The following is a 24,308-nucleotide window of genomic DNA, read 5'->3' as shown; positions in this document are numbered from 1 at the left end:
AATTTGGACGGATTTTTAGCTGAAATATGGCTGATTATACGAAACAAAGCCTAACGCTGCAGTCATGACATAAACAGATATTCATATACAATTTTTTTAAAATTGTTCTCTTGTTTATTAATTCTATCCCACTGCTAAAATGTTTTTGTAAAGACGACTCTGGTTTCTCAATACTAGTGCAAGTTTGATCAATTAAAGATGATCTTAAAATATAAAATTACAGTGGTTTTATGACTGAAGTGTATGGCAGAGGAAATATGGGTAGAGATGTGGGGTATTTATCAGTGAAAGCAGTAAGGTCTGTTAGAGATATTTATTGGGTTACTAGCCAAGTTTGCGCTCAACAAAGTATCATTTGGGGCAGTTAATCCACTGAGTATCAACAGTTGAAAAGAAAAGAAGATTGTAGACAAGTAGATGTCTTATTACTAGCATTCTTTTCCCTACTATAAGTGCATCAAGGCCTCGTAAGGTCTGATGTGAGCTGTTTTGTACTCTGTCAACATGGTCAAATGACCGTTTTTAAAAAAATGTTCTTGTATACAATGTTACTGTTTCACCATATAACTTATTCACTTTTCCTCTAATGTACATACAACCCAATTTTCAATGTTCATAATTTTTTTTTTTTTTTTAGGACCGATAAGATACACAAAAGTAGGCTAAACAAAATATTATAAAGGGCAGAGTTGAGTCAGCATTTTTCTTGATTTTTGGTCATAACATGATTAAACGTGTAAGAAAATATAAGGGATCAGAGGCATTTCGAGTGTCAGCATTTTTCTTTATTATTGGTCATAACATGATTAAATGTGTAAGAAAATATAAGGGATCAGAGGCATTTCGAGTGTTTAAAATGAAATGGAATTTATCTCATACAAAGTTAAATACATTTATTGGACTTCTGTATGCATGTAGTGCATATAAAGCTGAAAACATGGATCTATCATATTTGTGGAACAAGAAAATGCATAAATATAAATAAAACTTTTCTAAATAGAAAAATATTTTGTATGCTATCCAATTCGCTAAAATTTCTTTCTATATTAAGATACATATATATATTTTTTTTAAGCGATCATTTGACCATTCATGGTAGGATAAGGCGATGTATAACATTGAATGTCAGTAGGTTAAGTATTAAAATTAGCCAGTTGCCTTTGGAAATTTACTTATGGGATAAAAATTAGCTGGCCGGGAATAAAACTGGTGTTCATGTCCAGAGTGGAGATGTCCCATAAATAGTGTGTTTCATATTCATAAAATTTGTAACCTACTTATTAGGATTTTCTGTTGAAAAGGGTTTCCATTATAGGGGGCTATCCATGAAGACAAGTTCCACTGTATTATAGAGAAAAATTAGGAAATGTCATTTTTGTAATTTATTTCTTTACTTTTTATTTTATATTGAATCAATAATTTTTAACCTTAATATTTTAAAAATGCAGGTCTGAAACAAAATCTCTCACAGAATGGATGACAAAGGCTAAACGCCAAATTGAAGAAAAAGAGCGTCAGTTGTCTAGTCTTAATGCTAATGATACATCAGTACGTGAATTACTAGGTGATGTTATTGCTCATCAAGCTGACCTTAGGTTCATATCCATGGCAGCAAATAAATTCTATGAGGAATCAAAGGTCAGTTTTATTACATTAGTTTTTCTTTTATTTTTGTTTTCCAAATTTTTGTTACCATGTTTTTGTTGCCTTAAAAATTGTTTCAGGAATTTTTATCTACATTGAATGACTTCAGGACTTCTTTGCAGTCACGTCTTTCCCATATCGACTACTCTCTATCTGGTTCTGAAATTAAGGGCATTGTAAACAAGGTAATTTAGAAAAGCAAATGAAGTACTGTAAAATGGGGTTAGAGTTAGTCAGTACGGAATTCAGTAAATCAATAATTTTAGTAGTTTGTTGTTAAAGCTATTAATTTTCCTGTTTATGATAGGGCAGTGGGTTTTTTGTATAAATCAACAAGTTTTTGTACTTTAACAATTTTCTTTTTGTGAAATATAAAATCACTGACATTATTCTACTGGAATTGCTAGAATTATAGTAATCATTTCTGTACTTTAAATTTTGAAAGAAACTTTAACAATCTGTATCAAGCTTAGAAATAAATGGGTAACATAGATGGTTATTGTTGGGTTTGAAATTTGTTAATTTTTTGAGAAATAATAGTTTATTGTTATAATTTAACAAAATAAAAACCTGGCATAATCCCACTCTCTTTTACAGTATTCACTTGTTTATTTTTGTAATAAAACCTTTTCTTCTTTTCAGGTTTCAAATGAATACAGGGATCTGCTTAGCCGGGCTAATGCACTCTCAGACAAAGTTACTGGTCTTAATGCAAAAAAAAGAGACTTCGATCAAGCTCTGGAGCGGTTAAGACAGTGGATGTCCACAGCTGAGCCTAGAGCAAACAAGGTACAATAGAGGTTTGGTTTTGGCTCACTTTATTTAATCAATGACTTTATTTATTGGTTTGTTACAATTTATTTTAAAGTGGCTGTTTATTTTAATATCATTTAGATTTATCTATGTATCGTATTACTATTTCCCTAGTATTTCATGCATTTGAAATCTTTTTCTGGTATACACCCCTGGAAGTTTATTTTATTCTTAATAAAACCTAAAATATTAGCTCTTTCAAGAAAATTTCCATTTCTCAGAAACTATTAGCTGAAATAGAGATATCTATTACCACTCAAATTAAATGCACCACAATATAGTTTCTAATTACTATCTTTATGAGAGTGATAAAACAAAATACATGGTTAGCAGTAGAAACATGAGCAATGTCGGTGGTTTAGATAAAGGAAGAAATACGTTGGAACAGGTAGATAGGTTTAAATATTTAGGTTCTACGGTATTTAGAAAAACGAAACTTATGAGGAAATAAAAGCTAGGTTGAAGAGGGGTATTTTTCAATTTCAAAACTGCTTGGCTCATGCCTTCTATCGAAAAACTTAAAAATTAGAATTTACAAAACTATTATCCTTCCCACTGTTCTTTATAGATGCAAGACATAGCCTCTTACACTAAGGAATGAACAGCGCCTTAAGGTTTTTGAAAATAAAGTGTTCCGCAAAATATTTGGACCGAAGGAGAATGAACTAACGGAAGAATTTAGAAGATTACACAACGCTGAATTAAGGGACCTAAACCCAGTAAATATAATTCAATTTATACCATTGCGGTGTATAAGATGGGTGTGTAAGGTTGTAGGGCTCAGTAACAAGCGGATCCCTAAAATGTTAATTAACCCTGAACCGATGGGTAAATGTCCTCGGGTTAGACAGAAATATAGATGGAAGGATTGTATTAAAGCTGATTTAGTAAAATTGGGTTTAGAGGGGGATCACTGGAGGATGAATGCAGAGAGTGTTTGGTGGTATCGGCATTGAACCTTTGAGTTCGTTAGGCCTTCATTATTATTATTATTATGGGAGTAGCAATTTCCATGATATATATCAAAATAAATTTACAAAATGTTGATTTAAAAAAAAAAAATTAGTTTTGAAAAATTATATCTAAGCTATATCTACTATTAGACTTACATTATATCTAAGTTTATTAGCATGGAAATTAAAGCTATTCTAATGCACTATAGTATAGTTTTAAAGATTATCATTGTAGGAGTGTCGTATATTTGTCAAAATAAATTCACAAAACATGGATTTTTCATTATTTGGAAAAAAAAAATGATTTGTGAAGAACTGTGTCTTTGGAAATTATCATTTTCATATTTATCATTATATCATTGAACCATTTATGCAGAGTGAGAAAGAATTCTCCTTCTCCAGCTCTGTTTTCTTTTATTCTATTGAAGTGCTCTTTTCTGGACACCTTTCTTTCTTTACATCTCGGGAACTATTGAACTCAAAAAGCCCAACCCCCCCCAAAAAAAAAACAAATGCTCCCATCTCTGTAATCCATCCAAAAAGTACTCGGCATTGTTCTCTGCAACATAAATGTTAACGAAGGTGATTGCCTCTTCATTTGATGAAAATTTCTGACCTCTGAGTGCAATTTTTAGAGAAGGGAACCAACAGAAGTCACTTGGGGCTAGATCTGGTCAGTAAGGCGGATCAAGCAGTTCAAACCATAATTCGTGGATTTTCGCGATGGCAATTGCTGAGGTGTGAGATGGTATTTCCACAGTTTGTACTGTATTTTTGTTGCAGGGCTATAATGATGTATCCAAGTTTCATCTAAAATAATTAATCGGCACCAAAACTTGGATTTATTGTGCCTAAACTGTGCCAACAGAGCGTTGGAAATGTTCATTTCTATTCATTTTTGGTCTAACGTGAGCAAATGCAGCACCTAACATACGGACAGCTTTCTCATATCTGAATGTGATTTAATATGTAAAAAACATGTTCTTTTGGCATGATCATAACCTCTGCTATCTCTTTCACTTTAATTCAGTGGTCATTTAGCACCATTTGGTGAACTTTGCCGATGTTTTCCAAGGTAGTTGCAGTTTTTGAACTTCTTAAACGTTCATCGTCTCCCAAACTCTTATGGCCACGTTTAAATTTAGCTGCCCAAAATTTCACTGTGGTAAATGATGGTGCAGAGTCCCCATACACAGAATCTAACTCATCTTTGATTTGCTTAGGCGTATTGCCTTTCAAAAACAAATATTTAATGACTACTCGATACTCTATTTTGTACATTTTCAAAAAAAAAAATGACATCAACTCACTCAAAGGACTGATATATAAACACTGCGCGTTCAAAATGACTGAAACTTTGGTGGGTAACTGTCAACAGATGAACAAGAAAATTCACATGCTTTTATTTACGAATGCTGCCATTGTCATGTTGCGGTAAAAACTTTTCAGACTACCCTCGTACTTATGAAGAACATTATAGCTTAGATAAAATTGAATTGTTTCAAAAGGTTGCTATTCTTTGTTATGATGGCAGTCATCCATTTTTCACTTTTCTTCAAGGATTTAATTGTTTGAAATAAATGAAATTGTGTGGAAAATCAGTTACATTTTTCTTTATGGGCTTCTGGACTATAAATTATATGGATATTATTGGAATCAATTAATTTCCACTATTGGTATTGGTATTAATAACTGGTGGGGTAACTATTACAGCAAGTGGGCTTAGTAGTTTATTTGGCGGCTACTTTGGAGTTTTTGCCGCATACTTACCAAGGTGGGAGTGTCAAAATTCATTTCTCGAGACTGCCAAGAAATAAATATTTACTGCCCCATGTGGGGATTGAACCCACAACATTCCAAACCAAGTGTTCTGGGACTCATACCCCAACACATAAATCCCTTCATTTCCACTAGCAATGTAATGAAATATTCAAGATAATCTGGCTACAGCATGTTAATATTAATTCCCCTGAAATTATTATGTTATGTGAATGGTTTTTGTTCTATTTTAGGGTAGTTATTTATTGAAACAATCCATGAATTAATTTTTTTCTTATGAAATTTGAATTTAATTGTTTTAATTCTGAGATTTGTCTTGTTTTGTTTTTGAGATTTTACTTGTTTTTGTTTGTGATTTTATGGCTATTTAATATATTAATTTTTTTTTTCAGTTATTTCTATCAGTTATACATCTTGTTTTTTTTTTAGCTTATAAATAGTAAAGCATTTGCTTGTCTTCTAAGGTCTTGTAGCTTTTCAGTCTCAATTTATTAAATTATAAATGATGAACATTTCAATTACTTATTAATTTTATAAAAATATAAATTTATTTTTAATTATTTTACAAATTTTATTTCATTTGTTTTTGTTGTGAGTTTGAAATAAAAAGCAAAGTTATTATAGTCATAAAATTCCATACTATTTTACCTTATCTTAATAAATTATTAGATTTTCTCTTGTTATTTAATTCATTGAGTGGTTAAACTTTATATTTTTGTTTTATCTTTGAGATAACATTTAGTTCTAGAACTTAAAGAGTAAGCATCACCTTAGCAATATCGGTTCAGTTGGTTTGAAACCGGCATATCACCAAATTTATTTTGTGGCAGACCCTCAGAAATTATCTCCACCCTCTCACTCGGGTTAAAATAGATCAGTTACTTGTTAGTTATCTTGTCTTTCTTACCTGGATGTTAAATCCGAAATGAACAACATTTATCTGACTTAAGTCACCATTATTTCTTCTCTTTGATCTTTATTTTTTTTGCTCAAGGCTCTTTCTGAACCATTGGCTGCTGATCCTCATGGCCTTGAAGAACAACTAAATAGAGCCAAGACTCTCAACAATGAGTTCTTAGCTCAGGGTCGGTTGGTTGACAACATGAAACAGGTTATTAGAGTTATTATTTAACATATGTAATATAATTTCAACAAATTTATTTATTTTTAATTTTTTTAAATTTTAGGCTTTAGATTCATTGCCCAAAGACCCAAGTATCACAGGTCCTTTAGAAGCTACAGTTTCTGATCTTGCAAGACGCTACTCACATCTTTCTGAATCTTTATCAAATAGGTGTGGTATTCTGGAATCAGCCCTTGCACAATCACAGGGTGTTGAAGACTCACTTGACTCTATTACATCTTGGCTTTCCTCTGCTGAAAACAGTCTTAAGTAGGAATATTAATAGATCCCAGTGGAATAGGTTTCCTAAATGTTGAAATATTTATCACTATTAATTTTTTAGGTCATTAAGCAGACCAGCATCTTTACTCAAAGACAGATTAGAAGACCAAATTAGAGAGTTAAGATTATTATTATCTGATATTGACACACATAGAGATACTGTTGATGGAGTTGTAAATCAAGCTAAGGCTCTTGTTGGTCAACAATCCAATCACCGTCTTGCTAAGCGGGTGGAAACTAAACTAAAGGATGTATTGTCAAGGTTAGAAATCGTGAAAATCTTCTTATTTTAGTAATGAATGTTTCTCTTTTTTTTTGCTAAATTTTAAACTCTTTTAAAATCTGTTTGTTTAATGTAATCTTTATAATCTACCTCTCTTTTTAACACTTTTTGTTCCTGCAATGTTCATGATAAAATGTTAACTGGTCCTCAAGAAAATTAGTGGTCAAAGTACTTCTTTGATGTGACATTACTGTATGATGCAACATTTTTATAAATTAAGAAGAAAATAGTCAAGGAAATCACAAAATATTTAAAAATATTTATTGAAAACCAAAGCTTTGTCTTACATTGATGGGTAAAATAATATCTAATAAAATAATGAGTGATGTATTATGAAAATAATAAAAAATTTAGTAATACAAGATAAATAAAGAACAAAAATATTATATAAGTATAAACAATGACATGATATGTAAATACATACAAAGTAAAAACACTGCAAATTATTACAAAATTGTTTATTATTTTTTTTTATCAGTAAATAAACAAAAAAATAAATATATATAAGAAGATGGTCAGGGTTGTGGTCAAAAGAGAAACAAAAATAGTTAACAACTATTTATTTTCCGATGTTTCCCCCCACTTTGCAGGGCTTCATCAGGGCTAAAAAGATACAAAAAAAAAAAAAGAAAACTGAGAGTATTACAACAATAAGATACAATAAGGTAATTTAAGCTAGGATGAATATTATGTAAAAATAAAGTGATAAGAAATTACATATAAATAAAAGGAAGGAATACATAAAATGGTATCAGTATAAAATAAACAATGATAAGAATAAAAATAAGTAACAATGGCTAGAGTAAAATTTTTTTTATAAAAATACGCAAAATATACAGTTAAAAAAGTACAGGAGATGTACATAAAACAAAAACAATACGGGGAAGAAGGAAAAAAGAAAAAAAAAAAAGAAAGTAGAGATTAAATAAACGTCTTGTAATAATAATAATAAATAAAAAATAATAAGGATATTAAAATGAGCAAAGAATAAGTCAGGACAACCTACCTGTTCAAAGCGAACGGTTGAACAGAAGGCAACAATGAAGCGGAAGCATGGAGGAGTGGGGAGGAGGTAGCCAGCCATTTAACGGCTATATTTCTATTTCAAATACGTCGCGAGTAAAAAAATTTTACTCTTGCCATTGTTACTTATTTTTATTCTTATCATTGTTTATTCAAGTTTATTTTATACTGATACCGTTTTATGTCTTCCTTCCTTTTATTTATATGTAATTTCTTATCACTTTATTTTTATATAATATTTATCCTAGCTTAAATTACCTTATTGTATCTTATTGTTGTAATACTCTGTTTTCTTTTTTTTTTTTTTTTTTTTTTGTATCTTCTTAGCCCTGATGAAGCCCTGCAAAGTGGGACAAAACATCGGATAATAAATAGTTGTTAACTACTTTTGTTTCTCTTTTGACCGCAACCCTGACCATTTTCCTATATATCAATTTTTACTGTCAACTATATATACATATATAAAAAAATAAATAAAATTTCATGATACAGGAGGCCCCAAAAAAAAAAAATAATACTTATATCTGGTGTGTCTACTCCCCTAACTTCTCTTACTTTTACAGATGAATGGTTCGTTAATATTGTTCAATCACTGCAGCCTGGGGTAAAACCAAAGTATGAAGTAATTTATATTTATGAGAATGGTTCTGGATTTTATTGAGTGAACTGTATAAAAAAAGAAAATTCTATTGAAAACTATTTGCATTTATATGGGTTATGATATGTTGGTTTGAGATACCTGTTGGAAGATAATGTTGAATGATGGTCATGGTTTCTGCTTGCTTATTCGTCTCCGCCTCCAAAAGGCTCATTCTACTCCATGTGGTTGATGAAGAAATTGAAAGTAGAAAAGGATCAATTTTTTTTTTTTTGTGAGGCAAAAAATATGGTTGGTCACTCTTGCCTCTATTCTCTCCTGACAGAGAGCAGCACCTTTGCTTCCAGTGAATTTAATAGAATTAAATTGAATTTGTCTAGGGGGGAGGGATTCCCTGAACAAATATTGATCTAATCAATAGTAACTTCAGCTGTGTTGACATTTTAACTATCTTTCAATGAGTATCTGCACTGCTATGGGAAATTTATAGTTTTTTCAACTATTTATATCAAACAAAAAGTGAACAGGTTTCTAAATGGACCTGGACAGAATACTTTACAAATAATTATGAAGCTAAAGTTCAATACAATTATAAATTATTACAGCATCACTTAATATTAATTAAAATATAAATACAAAAAATATTTCCACACTATTTTTTTATGATGAATATAATGTATAAATTAAAAAAATTGTTTTTATTTGTTTGCATATTTAGTCTAATTTAATTATGTAACTTCTGTCAAGAAATATGTTCTTCATTGTCAAAATATGAAAAACCTCTAAAAAATTGCTTATTTTGTAAACTTTTCAAAACTTTGACGAGCTGTATCTCGGGTATTGTTGGGTTTAATTAAACTAACAAGGTCTCACTTTGTAGCAAATTTAGTTCATTATATATTTGCTGATATTGAGGAATAGATTAGGAAAGACATCAGTAAATTTGCTATATTTCAGATAGTAAGGGTGCTAGTATAAATGTTAAAGGAGTCTACCAGCATACTAATACAAAACATTGGCTTTCAGTAACTAGTTTTTACTTATTTTTAATTTTTCTGGACTACCTCCTGGGCCCTGTTTCATAATGAAAGCTAATAGTATTGGTTCATTAACACAAGTATAGAAAATATGTGGTAATAGCACTAATACTTTTTTTTTCTTAATAGGAACAACTATTTGTGATATTATAGGTGTTAAAAAGTACTAAAGTATAAGTTACCATTGTACAAGTCACTGTAATTGTATTGAGTGAAATCTACAAGACTAATAGTATTAGTTTGTACTTTATTATGAACAGGCCCCAGGACTATCTACATGATTATCGTCACCATCAACCATTTTTTTGATTTTTGAAATTTTTTGAATTTCATTTGATTTTCGCTGGTTTATAGCCCTGGTAAACAATAATTATAGTGCATCTTTTGAGGGTATTGTTAATTTTCTAACATTATTCAGTACTCCAGCATACTTAATGCCAGAATTTCCAATAGAATGGTGTACTTTTTTTTATTGATTCTGATAGTTATAATAGCAGCCTAAAGGTGTAAATCACCAAAAACTGAAAAGAGTTTTTTATGGTTTGACTATTTGATCATAAATGGTGCGGAAAATTGAAGAAAATACAAATACAAAATCTTATTTGTATCCAACTTCATAGAAGAATCCTCCATTATAATTTGAGTTTCCTCGACTGGCAGAGGAGATTAAAATGGCTCCCATGATGATTATGATGATGGATCCTTACAGGAAATTGAAATCTGAAACTTTCTGCCTCATTGGCACGCATATTGGCAAAAGCTATTTAAAAAAATTGTTAACTGTTATTGGTGATTTTCAACTTTAGATCAAAAAAGTGCTCAATATGAATTTATCTTAAAATTTAATTTACCATCAGAATTGGTAAAAAGAAGTACCCTATTCCATTGGAAATTCCAGAGTCAGATGTGCTAGAGAAGAACTAGATCAGATTAGAAAATTAACAATACCCTCTAACAAAGATACACCACATGTCACTGTTATGGCCCGGCAAAGTTCAAATTGAAATTCCAAAAATTGTTGATGTTAATCAGGGTAAACATGTATAATGGGATATTCTGTACTTAATATAATTATTATAAATTAGTATTTACTTATAATTATTTTTTTAATGTTATTGACTATTGTGTAATAATCATATTTTTGTAAACAGATTTGAAAAATTGTCGGAGAGGGCTAGCAAGAGGTCTGAACTACTTGGTGAAATAACAGCCGGTTTAACTTCTTTCTCAGCTCAGGCTTCAGAAACAGAGAACTGGTTAACTGAGGCAAATGAACTTTTGTCTACAGAAGGTTCAGTAAGTGATAATTTTTTTATTTTGCCAATCTATTAATTATATTTTTGCGGGGGAAGGTAGGAAGTGAAGGGTAGGGGGTGTAGTCAGTGGATAAATAATGATAACAAATTAGTGAAACATGTTAATTTGTGCTGACAAATATGAAACATATTTATTTGTGCTGACGTTTTGGCCTAAATCTCAGGCATTCGTTAGGACTAAACAGAAAAACAAGATAACAATTATGGCTGCATATAACAAACTATATGATAATAAACTAATAGAGTTTGTTATATGGTGGTGTACTTTATATTGTTGATAATTTTATAGAGAAAAATAAATGTTAATGGTTTTAAATTTTAAATAAATAGGTTTGAAATTAGAATGAAGAAAATGACCTGGGCAGAATAGCCTGCAATAGAAATTGTGAATTAATGTGAGGAGGAGTTTTGTATTGAAGATGTCCTTGAAGATGGCTGGAATGGCCGAAACGTTGGACTAGTAGAAATAAAGTGTTGAGACAGAATTGGATACAATTTTTGGTTTTATTTAATAAAAAATAATTACCTTGTCTCAAAAAATTTTGAAATAATATAATTTAATTTTTATTTTTTCATTATTTGCATAAAGAATGTTTGATTTTTATTTATTTTATTTTTCTCATATTTTCAATATATATTTTTTTTTGTACCAATTCTTACCATTGCAATGTTATATTTTATCCATTTTTAGTATCATTGTTTATTGTATTAATTGCTTGTTGCACTGTATTTTTTTTTCACTATATTATGGTTGTTATTTCATTTTTGTTTTCTTTTAGCCCTGAAATTTATACTGAAAAGTCGGCACAGATAAATAAGTTTCACTTTTTTGTGATAATTATTTCTCCCCTGACCACACTCTCTGGCCATCTTCTAATTACATTCAATCTATGGTCAACAATAAACACATTAATTATATTTTTATGTGTTCCTACAATTAAAATAATTTTTTCTCACATTCTTTTATTTTTTATTTCAGATTGAATCTCTTTTAACTCAGAGGGAATCTAAACGAGAGATTGTTGAGAAAGTTTTACGAGAAGGAAGAGCATTAGTATCTAAGAAAGATGTTACTGATACTGGTCATGTCAGAGACAGATTGAAGGTAACAAAATTTGAAAAAAAAAAAAACAAGATCTCATTATTGATATTGTGAATTCACTTTGATTCTTAATTATTAATGTATTTGATATTTCTACTGTTTTCAACAAAATTTTAATTCACCACGATTTTCGATCGATAAATTTGTCCGGTAATGAAAACCAAAAGGGTTCTGCTACAAAGAAAAAGGCTGGGAACCACTTCCTTACAGACTAAGTTCATGTAATCATTTTATCTGATTATATTCTTGTGATATTTTATTTAATCTTATCTTCTCATCATTAGTAATCTTTTTACTAGTCTATTTCAAATCTTCTATACACTTCAGAATCACTAGATCCCTGCTTTTTGTCCTATTTTATCTTTTTGAATTTTCTCCCTCTCAACATTCATCATACTGCCTCTGCAATTCATCTTTCTTTTTTTTGTTTTTTAATCAATTTACCGTAATCATGATCAATTAAATAAAAATTAGTTGATGGGCATTAACAGCTTTTGGTTTGATAAATAAGTAAATTTTAATAAATGGGATATGGTCCGGGTGCGGTTTTTTGACCGCACCTGGACCATATTCCATTTATTAATAATACACACGGTAAATCAGCGATCTTCCAGTAAATAATTTTGTTTGGAAAAAGAAATCCAGTACTTCATAGCGTAGCAGGAGCATGTGTCCCACATTAATTTTGTTTACTCCATTTATCTAAATCAAATAATTCATTTCTTTTATATTAGTACCACTAATCTGACTATATAATGACTTGAAGTGCGTTTTATCACAAACTTATAACCGCTGAACATTACCTTTATCTTAAACAAGTTATATTAGAGAGAGCATTTAAAAAGAAAACATTACTGAGAATTTTTCAGCACGACTGAAGTTATTTTCTATACTATTAAGTTTTTATTAACTTATATAATAAATATTTTATAATATTAAACATAGTCATAAATATTTGTTTCCATTATTTATGCCCATTCTAGAATATAGAAAGTAGCTGGAGAGAACTAAATACCCTTCTTGATGAAAGGCAGCGACTCATACGATCAAGAGCTGAACATACTCAGTCATATGAAAAACTACGAGACCAGGTATATTAATATTTTTTAATTTTAAGGGATTTTAAATCAATTTATTTTTACTATGAGGAAAAATTAATGATTCTGGCTAAAATATCTAGTTAAAATGTCAGGACAAATACAATTTACTTTATAGTTTTGTTTTTTTCCATTTAATAATGTTAAAGTTATAATTCTTTTCATCTAAGGTTCTCTCATGGCTTCAGTCTATGGAATCGAGAATAGCATCTCTTGAACCAACTGCCCTGCAAATGGAAGTTTTAAAACGCCAAGCTGAAGAAATCAAAGTATGTATTGAATTATAGAATTTATGATTTAATGATTTAGTTGAGAAGTAATTCAATTTTTCATTCAAAAATTGAAAGTTTATTCTTCTAACTAAAGTATTAACACCTCTACATATAATTTAACATTGTGTTTATTTTATTTATAAGTTTTCTGTTAAATTTACAATGCTAGGATCTTAAAAAGTGTTTGTCTGAAAAATTATCTTGTGCAATTTTTTTTTTTTTTTATTGACTTACTCCTTTATGAAATTATTTTTATTTATTAGGTAGTTGTTTAACATAGCTTATTCTAGTGAATAGGATGACTAAAATATTGCTTTTATACTGTCAAAGCAAAAAAAAAAAAAAAAAAAGAGTTATTGACACAGGGCCTTGCATTTTGTAAATGGAAATTTTCCGTATATCATTTTATTCCCATTACATGCATAGTTCTTTAGTTGAAGGACTTTGTTGAAACAAGATAACAGAGACTTTTCTTAGGCTCTTTGCCTAGTGTATAGTTATATTCCCTACCACTAATCTTTTAAAAAGTCTTTATAAATATTTTATCTCCAAATGAGTAACCAATTCCAATTAAATCTTTCGATTTTCTGTCACCTATGGAGTATAAAAGTATCAAGGTAGTTATATCAAAGTTTCACTAATTGTTGAACACTTACCGATTGCTTATGATATGGAAAATATCTTTGTTACCTTTTGAATATTATATCAGGGATTATTTTCATTTAAGATTAATTGGTCATTGGCTGTTTGTGTATTGCGTTCATGTCTGTTCTTTTTTATCCATGAAAAATCTCCATTTCTTAACTTGACAAGACGTACTTTTTTTTTTATTATAATAATAAAACAGTAGAAATACTTCATTCTATTTCATCTCTCCATATTAATTTTTTTTACGTAACAACAATTACCTAATCCATGAAAGGATCATTAGTAAAATTTTGAAACTTGTTGTTTCTGGTTAGATTTATTTTCTTTTGATTGTACATTTCTGACCTTGTCCCAAAATAAAATTTATTTTCATTTTCCATTCTAAGTTTATTGATGTTAATTATTTTCAGCCATTGATTAAAGAACACAAGGAATACGCTTCTACTGTCGATAGACTGTTTGATATTGGAAGTTCATTAGAGTCTATGGCTAGATCCGATTCTCCTACTAGACGGCGAAGTTCTACCAGTCCTATTAAGAGAATATCTTCATCATCTTGTATGTTTTTATAAATTAATTGAGTATTACTTTATGTCTAGAGTTGTGTGATTTTTAATGTGTTAAACTTTTATTGCTTGAGTGTAAACTTTGTTATCAGTTAATATTGTTACTTTCTTAAAAATTTATTAGTATTGCAAAATTTAATTTTATCATTGAATTGATTATACTATTTTAGTTCAAATTTTGAGTAAGGTATATTTTTTGTGCTATTAGCATGTCAATTTTTATTCAGCTATTCGATTTTTTTATACTAATTTTTCATATTATAAATTATATAGTCGAATGATTTATTTAAATTTCATAGTTTTTTTTTTTAATTGTCTTGAGCTACATTTAATATTTTGGCAAGTACAGATAGCATTGTTGTAATATTAAATGTAATAACATTACTTTATTCATAATCTTCCTCATTTTATTGTTAAAATAAATATTTTTTTTTTTTTAAATGTATGTGTACAGTATGCATTTATGAAATAATTTTTAACCTGTAAATTATTTATTAGATATACGCTATGTACAGATTTGTTATAATGATATGATTAATGTAATTTATATATATAGTAATAATATTATCAATGAATATATATATTAATTATATTCTTTTATGGTTGGTGAATTATCTTAGTACTTAGAAGGAATTCACAAGAAGGTTCTCCTAGTCCTACAAAATCCTTATTCAATGTGACATCACCTTTAAGTACAGCATCTAGTGGATTTGGCAGCAGAAGATCGTCTCAAGACATTTTCCATGTTGAAGGTACATAGTGTTGATTTGAGGTAGAACTGTCCATGTATTATAGTTCTGATTTATTTTAATGATACATATTTTTCAGAAGTTACTGGAGTCCAGCAAGAGTTGTCAGAAATAAACAACCGCTATTCGAGCATTGGTGTTAAAGTTAATGAAAGGTTACTTGAAATAGACAATTGCAGAGAAGAGCTTAGGAAAGCAACTGAGAGTTTAAAATCTCTTGATTCATTTTTGGAAAGGGTAAATAATGATTATGGTGTTTGATCATTACTCTCTTGGAAAAGAAATGTCCAAAATAATTTAAAATACCACTTATATAGTCTTCTTTTTTCTTCTGGTCATATTCAATGCTATACTTTATTGTTCAAAAACTTTAAGAAGTGTATAGTATCTATGGAGGATGAATGACCTCGTAAATCCTTACTTTCATGTTTGTGGACAGTAGGTGCAAACTAAGTAATTTTACAATTGAAAAATAACAAATATTTATCACCTTTTTTAATTTCCTTTAGAATTTTGTTCCTATTAAATAATATAAATCATAGAAGCTTTTCAATATTTTGGGCATTTCTACAACTAACTCTTTACAGTGGAACTTCTCTTTAATGGACATTGCTGTGGGATGAAAAGTTGTCCCCTTGTAAGAAAAAAAGTGTTTTAATTATTATGGTGACTAAAATATAAAAAATAAAGAAATGAAAAGTGAGTTGATTTCTGAAAATGCAGCCTAGTATGTAAGAAGAGTTTTACTTTTTTTAAATTTTTATAATATTTAGGTGCATACGTGTAATATATATATATTGCACTTCTCTGTTGTCCAATATTTTTGTCTAATGATTATGACCATTCGTTTATGCATTAATAGGTTCAAATTGACCCCCTTGAAACATCTGGGATTTTCTGTTTGGTGAATAATCTAGTGATATTTCAAAATCTCCTGTATGTTTGTACTCGAACAAATCGTGATTATTATTTTAAATATTTCCTCCTTTGATAGTGTTTTCTTTCAGTTTCATTGGTCAAAATTGTACAAAACTCAAAATTTTGTGTCCAACTTTAAATTTAACCAAACAATGAATGCTTTTAATTCAGTTTGCCTAAATGCTTAGGCATACAACTTCTGATACCTTTTCTTCTTTAAAAAAGTTCTGTTATTTCTTCTACTCATAAACCACCTCGTCAATTTGAAGATTGTCTGTTTTCTAAAACTTTTTTTTAATTGTGATTTTCAATTAGCTCTTCAAAAATTCAATAAGCTCTGCTAGTTATAAAAATTGATTTTTAAAGCATCGGCCCCTGGTGTTTTTTCTATATGAAAACAAGAACCTAGTGCTCAGATTCTTTCTTTTTTCTGTTATTACAACTTTTCCTTTCAAAGTTAAAAGTACTAATATATTGTTCTTGTTTCTTTTAAACATATGTGTCCTCTTCACATTGCTATCTCACACAGTGTAGTAATAAGACTGTATAGTGACTGAATAACAAAACAGTACAAGACTTGAGGGGAGGGGGGGTAGTGAAATGTTTACATAAAATATTGAAACTGCCTCTGATGATCTGTGAAATTAAATCCTAAGAAATTACTTTTAACATGTCTGATAAGTGTTCACCATTTAATGTGAAGAAATTATGTCTTTTTTTTTTCATGTACTGTCCTCATAAGAGAGACTTTTTCTAAAAAAAAAAAGTCTAGACCTATTTCTCTATCCATTTATTATAAGATTTAGTTTGTAGGAGTTGAAAACAGTGTTGAGTAATGGGTTTTACCCTAGGTAAAATAAAAATGTCTTCTTACAAGAGATGTCCATTCGTTAAAAGTGTCTGTTAAGAGCGTTCCACTGTAATTTGTTTTATGTGTATTTATTGTGAGATAAATATAGATAAAAAAATACTATTGTTTTTTTTAACTAACTTTATCTGCAATATTGTATTCATTATAATAGTTTCCACATCTTCATCCCTTCAGTAATAATTTCCTCATACCATCAGTTCTAAATGGTTAACATAACCAAGCATGGGTATTTTGCTACCCTCAATTAATTCTTTTACAGTATGACTAATTTTTCTATTGATGTATTCTAAAACTAAATAAAATAAAACTTCTCTATATAAAAATTACTGATTCAGGTTTACTTATAGGGTTGGCAAGAAAGTATTTTTTTTTTTTTTTAGTGTGAAATAAAATTCAAATTTTTATATACTAAAAATGAACATCATGTCAGAATATCTTCTGGAGAAAGGGTGTTATGTTTGAAATGTGTATCACAAATATTGGTTCATTTTGTTAGGTGAATTTCTTTCAAGACATTCTCTACAATTGTCAATTGTTGTGAGTGATACATTTGACTGTTTTGAAATCTCTCATGCAGTTATATGACAATTTAATGCAATTATTGTTTTCATTTTGTCATTATCAACTTCAGAAGTTTGACCAGAAGATTAGTCATCTTTCAATGAAAAATCTCCAGAAAGAAAATTTTTAAAACTTATTTATTAAACAATCAACTTCATAAACTTCATATATATGTGTGTGAGCCTCAGTCGCTTTATTGCCTTTCTGAAAATAAAAAAGTAAAATGTGTCAAAAATGCTTATTTCTGTACTCACATGTTAAAACTGACAGCTACAAAGAGAATTACACAGAAATTGTTTCTATAGCCTAAAGGTATTAACTTCCAAATCTCAAAAGAAAAAAAATCGAACATTGAAAAAATAATAATGAAACAATTCTACAATATCTGCTGGTGCAAACCAAAATTGATTTCTTGCCAACCGTATAAATGCTTTGTACATACATATGCTTACTAGATAAACTGATTTCTTTAGTATCCCCATCTCATTCTACATATTATATAACTTGTGATATTCAATAAAATCCCTAATCCTTTTGAAATTGATATAAAGCTAATGATACATACTGGTTTCATTTAAAATATATGATTATTTGTTATTATTTACTTATAATAATAGTAAATTATGAATTTGATTAATTTTCAAAATTATATAAATTTCTTTTCAGTTTTCTATATGTTTTACCATAAGTAGTAGTGATTAGATTTAAAAAAAAAAATTAATGGAAATAAATTACATTTATTTTACTTGTTACATAAAAAAGTGATTTATTATTCATATTTTCATAATTCAAGCTTAATTTTTGCTGGTTTATTTATTTTTTAATAGAACTATTATTTGATCGATATTGTTTAGATATCTAGATCACAACCGAGGGAAGGCTTACCTAATGGTAGAGAAGAAGCTGACAAAATTAACAGAGTTCTTAAAGTAAGGAACATTACTTTTTTAAAAATTTTATATTATGTGTTGGTAGTAATGAAATGAGATTTTTAAAAGTAGGAATTTTAATGTTTGACATGATTTTAACATTATAGGGACTTGTTGAAGAAATGTATGAAAAACAGTCTGCTCTAGATAGTACTAGAACAAATGTCAATGAACTTTTGAGGAAACGCCCTGGAGCTATTGGTTCTGATCAGTTATCATCCCATGTATCCCAAGTTGCCACTAAGTGGCGGTCTTTACATGACTCACTCAAAGCAAGGTAGGCTTGTAAGTTATATTAATTAGTTGAAATTTATTGAATATGTTTGGTTAAAAACAAAAAATAATGCATTCAGAAATTTGACTACCTGTAAAATTCTGATGAGTAAATGAAGCTAAATTTTTTCTGTTATTTTATCAAGCATAGAAAAACATATGTGTGTGTGAATAAAAAAAACATCAGCTCCTAAGATTCAATTATTCATTACCCTGAATTACCTATCCATCATCTTCTAGTATTCTTTCCAACTAGTATATGAAGTACTATTTGGCGAGTAAGATATGAGACAAAAAATATTAATGAATTACTTCATAAGATTAATATTCAGTCTTCCCAAACATTCTCACATATCCCACTGGTATTCTGAGCCATGAAAGATGTGGGTAGTTCACCTAGTAAAGCCGAGGTGGTTTTATTCTTATATGTGACTGCAATATCTTATTGGTATCTTCTCATTCCAATACTTTAGAAACAAAAACCTTCCATTGTTTTTGACCTCATTACTCTATATTCTTTCATATACCTCTTATTTACAAGATTTGAGTCAACCGATTTGTATAAACAAATATAGATAAATTGCTTCATTTAAAAATCCTTCAGTTCCCATAATTCTGCCGAACAAATGCTGTTTGAATTGTGTACTTTAGTTTTTCTTAGGTGACTAAGTGTCTCAGAATAGATAAATTTTCATTTGATACAATTTAAAAAATAGATCTTACGGTTATTTCTTGCTTACAGTTTTTTGGTGATCTCTTTTTAATTAATGGTTTCCTTGTTTAATCTTATTCAACCTATTTCACTTTTACTTAAAATCTCACTCTAACAAACAAAACTTACTACTTGATACCATCAAGAACTTGAGATTGTTGGAGCTAATTGGTGCACATCTTGACTGATATCTGAATTATAGCAGACTTACTGCTATGGTTAGTATTCTCTATAAAATATTTGTTGTCCTGAATTTAGAAAGGGTAGGACCTTTTGGTTTAGCCTGGGTCGAGGATATTGAACTGGAAACCTGCTCGCTGCTTGATCAGCATTTCATGTGGTTTATGATGGTCCTGAATAAAATGAAGAGAAGAAAATATATGTTATGAATAAACTTTCAATATATAATATTTTTTAGATAACAAATATCGCATAATTAAACAGTATGCTGCATAATTTTATACACTTTTGCAAACACATACTTTTGTAAACAACTATTTTCTTTTAGAAGATTAAATAAAATGGCTTATAGATGTTATAGATGTGTTATAGGGTTATAAACACATTTCTGTCATCATGAGGATTGTTCTAAGCCTTCAAACCAATAGGAAAGCACTGAAAAGTTTCCAGTAAATTAAAAAACTTATATTAATTTTATAAATGCATTTATCTAAATAAATGTTTTAATAAAAATGATTCTATTGCAATTAGTTCAATTGAATATCTTAAATTCATTTAAATTACGTAATGATTTTTAATCATCCCATGCAGTGGACCCTATCATAATGCTAAAGATATTGGTATAAAATATAATTTTTTAGTAAAGCTTCTTTTAATATATACATTTCACGTTGGTAAAGTTTTCCCCTGATTTAATTTTTCTGCCCTCCCCTCCATAACATAGGTTCTCCTACAATTCGGGTACTTTCATACAATAGCAAGGTTCCACTGTATTTTTAAATACAGCTTTTAAATAATGACAGTATTTTTTTGTACTTATGGTTTGGGCTTACTACTACTGAAATGGTGTGAAATTACATTTTTTTTTTTTTTTTTTTTTTTTTTTTAGAATTCAGTTTGTGGAAGATGTTAAAGATGTTTATGATTCTTACGAACTCTTATCTAATTGGCTGTCTGCTAAAGAAAGAATGTTTGCTGCCTTAGGCCCCATATCTCCAGATCCAAGAATGGTTCAGGTAGATTCAATGTCTACATTTAATTAAGGATAAATTTATATTGGTGAATTTTTATATCATTTTTTATTATTACAGATTCAAATAGACCAAGTCCAGGTATTAAGGGAAGAGATGAGAGCTACCAGACCTCAGCTGGACCACTTGGTTACTGTATGTTCTTCTGTTGCTGGTGCCACTCCAGATGGTGTTAAGTTAAGGTACACTTGAGTGTGCATTTTCACAATGCTTGAATTGACTAGTATTTAAAAAAATATTATAAATAAGGGAATATTTTATGCTTATTTTTATTACCTGATAATTTTAAAAAAAGAAGAAATTGATTACAACTTGTCCAACAAAATTTGTGTGTTATGAATAAGTATTCACGAATAAATTGTTTATAGGTATCCTTATAGTATATTTATATACTAAGAGATATTCTTGATTCATTTGGCCATGTGATATAAATTGAGCTCTCTTATAGAAGTTATCTCTCATCAATCTGTTTCTACAGTTTGATACCAGAAGTATTTTAATGGTTTTTATTTGATCAAAGAATTATAAATTAATTAATTATAGTTCTAGTTTTTCAGTCTCAGGTGTAATGATATCTTTCAATATATAATGTATCTTAAAATTTTCAGGCAGAGATTGATATAACAATTTAATTATATAATGTCAAATGACAGAAACTTGAGTTGATTTGGATTGAGTATAATATTTTAACTGGAATTATTTCTTAAATTTGAATGTTGTTAACAATTATATTTATTATAATTTGTTTCATGATGAACTGCTAGTTTCAAATTATTTTGTGAAATATAGAAGCAGTTTACTTTAAAATATGAAATGAACCTTTGTATTATAGGTTGCTAATTTTTAATTTACTGATTAATAAAATATTTTTGCAGAGCAAAAGTTAGTGGAATATCTGATAGATGGGAAGAGCTATCTAGAAAGCTAGAAGATCGAGCAAGTTCCTTGGGTGCAGCTGTAGATTCCAGTCGTGACTTTGATTCAGGTTTGACTCGACTTAAAGATGCCCTCTCAAATATCTCGCTACAAGTCGATGCTATTCCTTCTGAACCATCTGAAGAATCCTTAAGAAAAATTCAGGTAAATATTTTTATGTTATGAAAGTAGTATTATAATACAAACAATATTAGTAAACAGGCAATATTGTTCCTGTCTTAATAATCACCAATTTTTCTTTTAAAAAATTCATTTTCCCAGTTGGCAATTTATTAACATTGTTTTCTAAAATTCAAAACCAGTTCATACACATATACATCTTTACTTTTGCAAACACATAGTATTACTTTTTTTATTTTTAAAATATATAAATTTAATTAACATTTTTAAATGTTAAAAATTATGAGAATAATTTTTTTTTTCATTTCACTTCTGTATTTGAGAGAGGATAGGTTATTTTATTATGGGGACCGGGTGGTGATCAAGCATGTGTAAAGTAAAAAAAGTAGAAAATTTCAGGATTTTTTGGGAAAATCCTTGAAAAGTAGGTAATTGGTCTGGAATAGCATCTAATGGTGTCTACCTAAATTGGTGGACACCATATATGAATAGCTTAAGTACACCAACCTGTTGGACTTCAACTGGATATGTTTTATCTTCCTGAAGCACCAATTCTGTGGAGGTTTATGCCAGTAGTTGAAGCTTCTAAATCACTATGTATGCCATTTTGCTCTATTCAGTTATTATTATTATTATCAACTTTTCAGTAATTGTGGCAGCATGTACCTGCTATATAACCTGTATATCCTAAATAACTATTATTTCATTTGCCTTCTGTTGTATGTTTCTATCTTCACTTGATACTTCTTTTTTAACATGACTTTTATGAGTCCTGTCCTGTTAGAGTTATCATTATTTCCAATCTTTTAACAATCAATAATTTTAGACAAATTAAATTTAATATATCTCACTTTTACTTTAGGGTTGTGAAAGACAGTTGGAAGGTGTTCGCCAGTTGCTAGCTGATGCAGAAGCTGCGGGTGCTGAACTTTGTAGAGTTTTAACTGACCCAGCTTCAAGATCTGATATACAGGCCAAGCTTGGCGAAGTTAACAAGCAGTATAGTCTTTTGCAGGCTAAGTTAGACCTGAGGAAAGCAGAAATAGAAGCATTAGTCAAGTTAGTAGATATATTTACTTAATTTTTAATTAATAATAAACAGAAACATTATATTTTCAGTTTTTTCTATGCAATAATTAATAGCATCACATAAGACAAACCATTAAATTAACCAAAACTAAAAAAATATCTGACTTTTTTAAAGAAATACACAACCATTAAAGGTTGGACACAATGGTTAGCTATCACTCTCAGCCACTACCATAGGTAGCACTAACAAAGTCTAACTTTAAGTGTGCAAAAACAAGTTCTGAATGTTAAATGTACCTGCAAAGATTTATTCCATAAAGATTAGTATTTTTCTAGACCTACACAATTTTTAATTTAAATTTCCGGCTTTTTCATATTGAGCGTAAAACTAGATATTTTTGAGTTGATGTCATAACTATTAATAAATGTTTCTCCAAATTTTCTCCTTTCATCAAAAATGACTTGAGTATGAGATAAATAATTGTGATTTAGCTGTAATACTTTTTTTTTTTTTACAGGGATGGGAAAGAATTTGATGCAGCTGTCGCTAAAACTCTTGGATGGGTCTCAGACAGCCTTACCAATCTTAGCGATCGCCTTCTTATTTCTGCCGACCGTGATATCCTCCAACAGCAAGTTGATAATCACGAGGTATATATATATATATATATATATTGTAGTATTCAAAAATTATTTAAAATAAAATAAAAGGAATTTTTAATAGTTTTTACTTATTCTCATATCTTAAGTATAGCTTAGGTTCAAATGAAAAGCTTTATTATTAAACAGATAGGAGAATTTTATTTTATTTTTATAACGTTATTGACTCTTAATCTCAGGGCGTGTTTTTCTAGGCAATCAGAACAGTCAACTAAATTATTAACTACCTTTACAAATATATTTAAATTCTATTTTGTACAACGTCAACCAATTTATACTCTTCTTTGATGAATGATTTTTTGACGTCTTCTATTTCAACAAACAAACAGTGACTGTAAACAATCTTTCATTAAACAAACACTGACTAAACAAAGCCTTTGTCCTCTGACAGTTTTCAATATACAAACTCTCGGCGATCCAAACAAAGAAGTATCTTATTCTTCTTAGATTTTCCTTTTTCTTTTTCAAGATGTCTACCAGTGAGAGTAGACAAAGGGATATTCAGGACCTCCTGCCTCCAGGAATTGTCCTGCGCCTAAACAACCAGTGATCTCTAAACCAAAAGTTCTGTCTAGGTGTTTCATGTAAACATCGATTATGGCACAACAGAATTAAGTTTTTTCTCATGATTTTCTTTATGAATATCATATAATCTTTAACACTTATTTTTCGACTTCTATTTTTTCTTGAATCTACTGTAATTACAAACATGATGGAAAGATAAATAAAGTTTATAATATGTGAATCTGCTCAAGCTGGCCGCTATTGTAACGGACTTTAGGAAGGACACGCTCCACCATGTT

At 29.3% G+C, this 24,308-nt stretch overlaps 1 protein-coding gene across 11 annotated transcripts in view; it reads left to right on the top strand.

Moving 5' to 3' along the window:
* Nucleotides 1–24,308, top strand: part of shot (dystonin-like protein short stop) — a 155,451-nt gene that overhangs the window by 56,833 nt on the left and 74,310 nt on the right. For 10 of the 11 annotated variants that reach the window (XM_067048619.1, XM_067048615.1, XM_067048616.1 and 7 more), the window contains 20 exons: nt 1,449–1,638; nt 1,725–1,829; nt 2,287–2,433; nt 6,184–6,300; nt 6,377–6,582; nt 6,656–6,856; nt 10,687–10,831; nt 11,831–11,956; nt 12,937–13,044; nt 13,221–13,319; nt 14,381–14,528; nt 15,157–15,288; nt 15,365–15,522; nt 18,490–18,564; nt 18,672–18,841; nt 20,619–20,745; nt 20,821–20,942; nt 21,636–21,840; nt 22,679–22,875; nt 23,364–23,496. In XM_067048619.1, the coding sequence (XP_066904720.1) occupies nt 1,449–1,638; nt 1,725–1,829; nt 2,287–2,433; nt 6,184–6,300; nt 6,377–6,582; nt 6,656–6,856; nt 10,687–10,831; nt 11,831–11,956; nt 12,937–13,044; nt 13,221–13,319; nt 14,381–14,528; nt 15,157–15,288; nt 15,365–15,522; nt 18,490–18,564; nt 18,672–18,841; nt 20,619–20,745; nt 20,821–20,942; nt 21,636–21,840; nt 22,679–22,875; nt 23,364–23,496 (2,911 nt within the window). The remainder of the gene's footprint in view (nt 1–1,448; nt 1,639–1,724; nt 1,830–2,286; nt 2,434–6,183; nt 6,301–6,376; nt 6,583–6,655; nt 6,857–10,686; nt 10,832–11,830; nt 11,957–12,936; nt 13,045–13,220; nt 13,320–14,380; nt 14,529–15,156; nt 15,289–15,364; nt 15,523–18,489; nt 18,565–18,671; nt 18,842–20,618; nt 20,746–20,820; nt 20,943–21,635; nt 21,841–22,678; nt 22,876–23,363; nt 23,497–24,308) is intronic. The other variant, XM_067048612.1, reaches the window with a different exon arrangement.

Source organism: Halyomorpha halys, unplaced genomic scaffold (assembly GCF_000696795.3).
Source record: "Halyomorpha halys isolate HHAL.00 unplaced genomic scaffold, Hhal_1.1 Scaffold80.1, whole genome shotgun sequence".
NCBI classification, from domain to species: Eukaryota; Metazoa; Arthropoda; class Insecta; order Hemiptera; family Pentatomidae; genus Halyomorpha; species Halyomorpha halys.
This window is presented reverse-complemented; position numbering and strand designations above follow the sequence as displayed.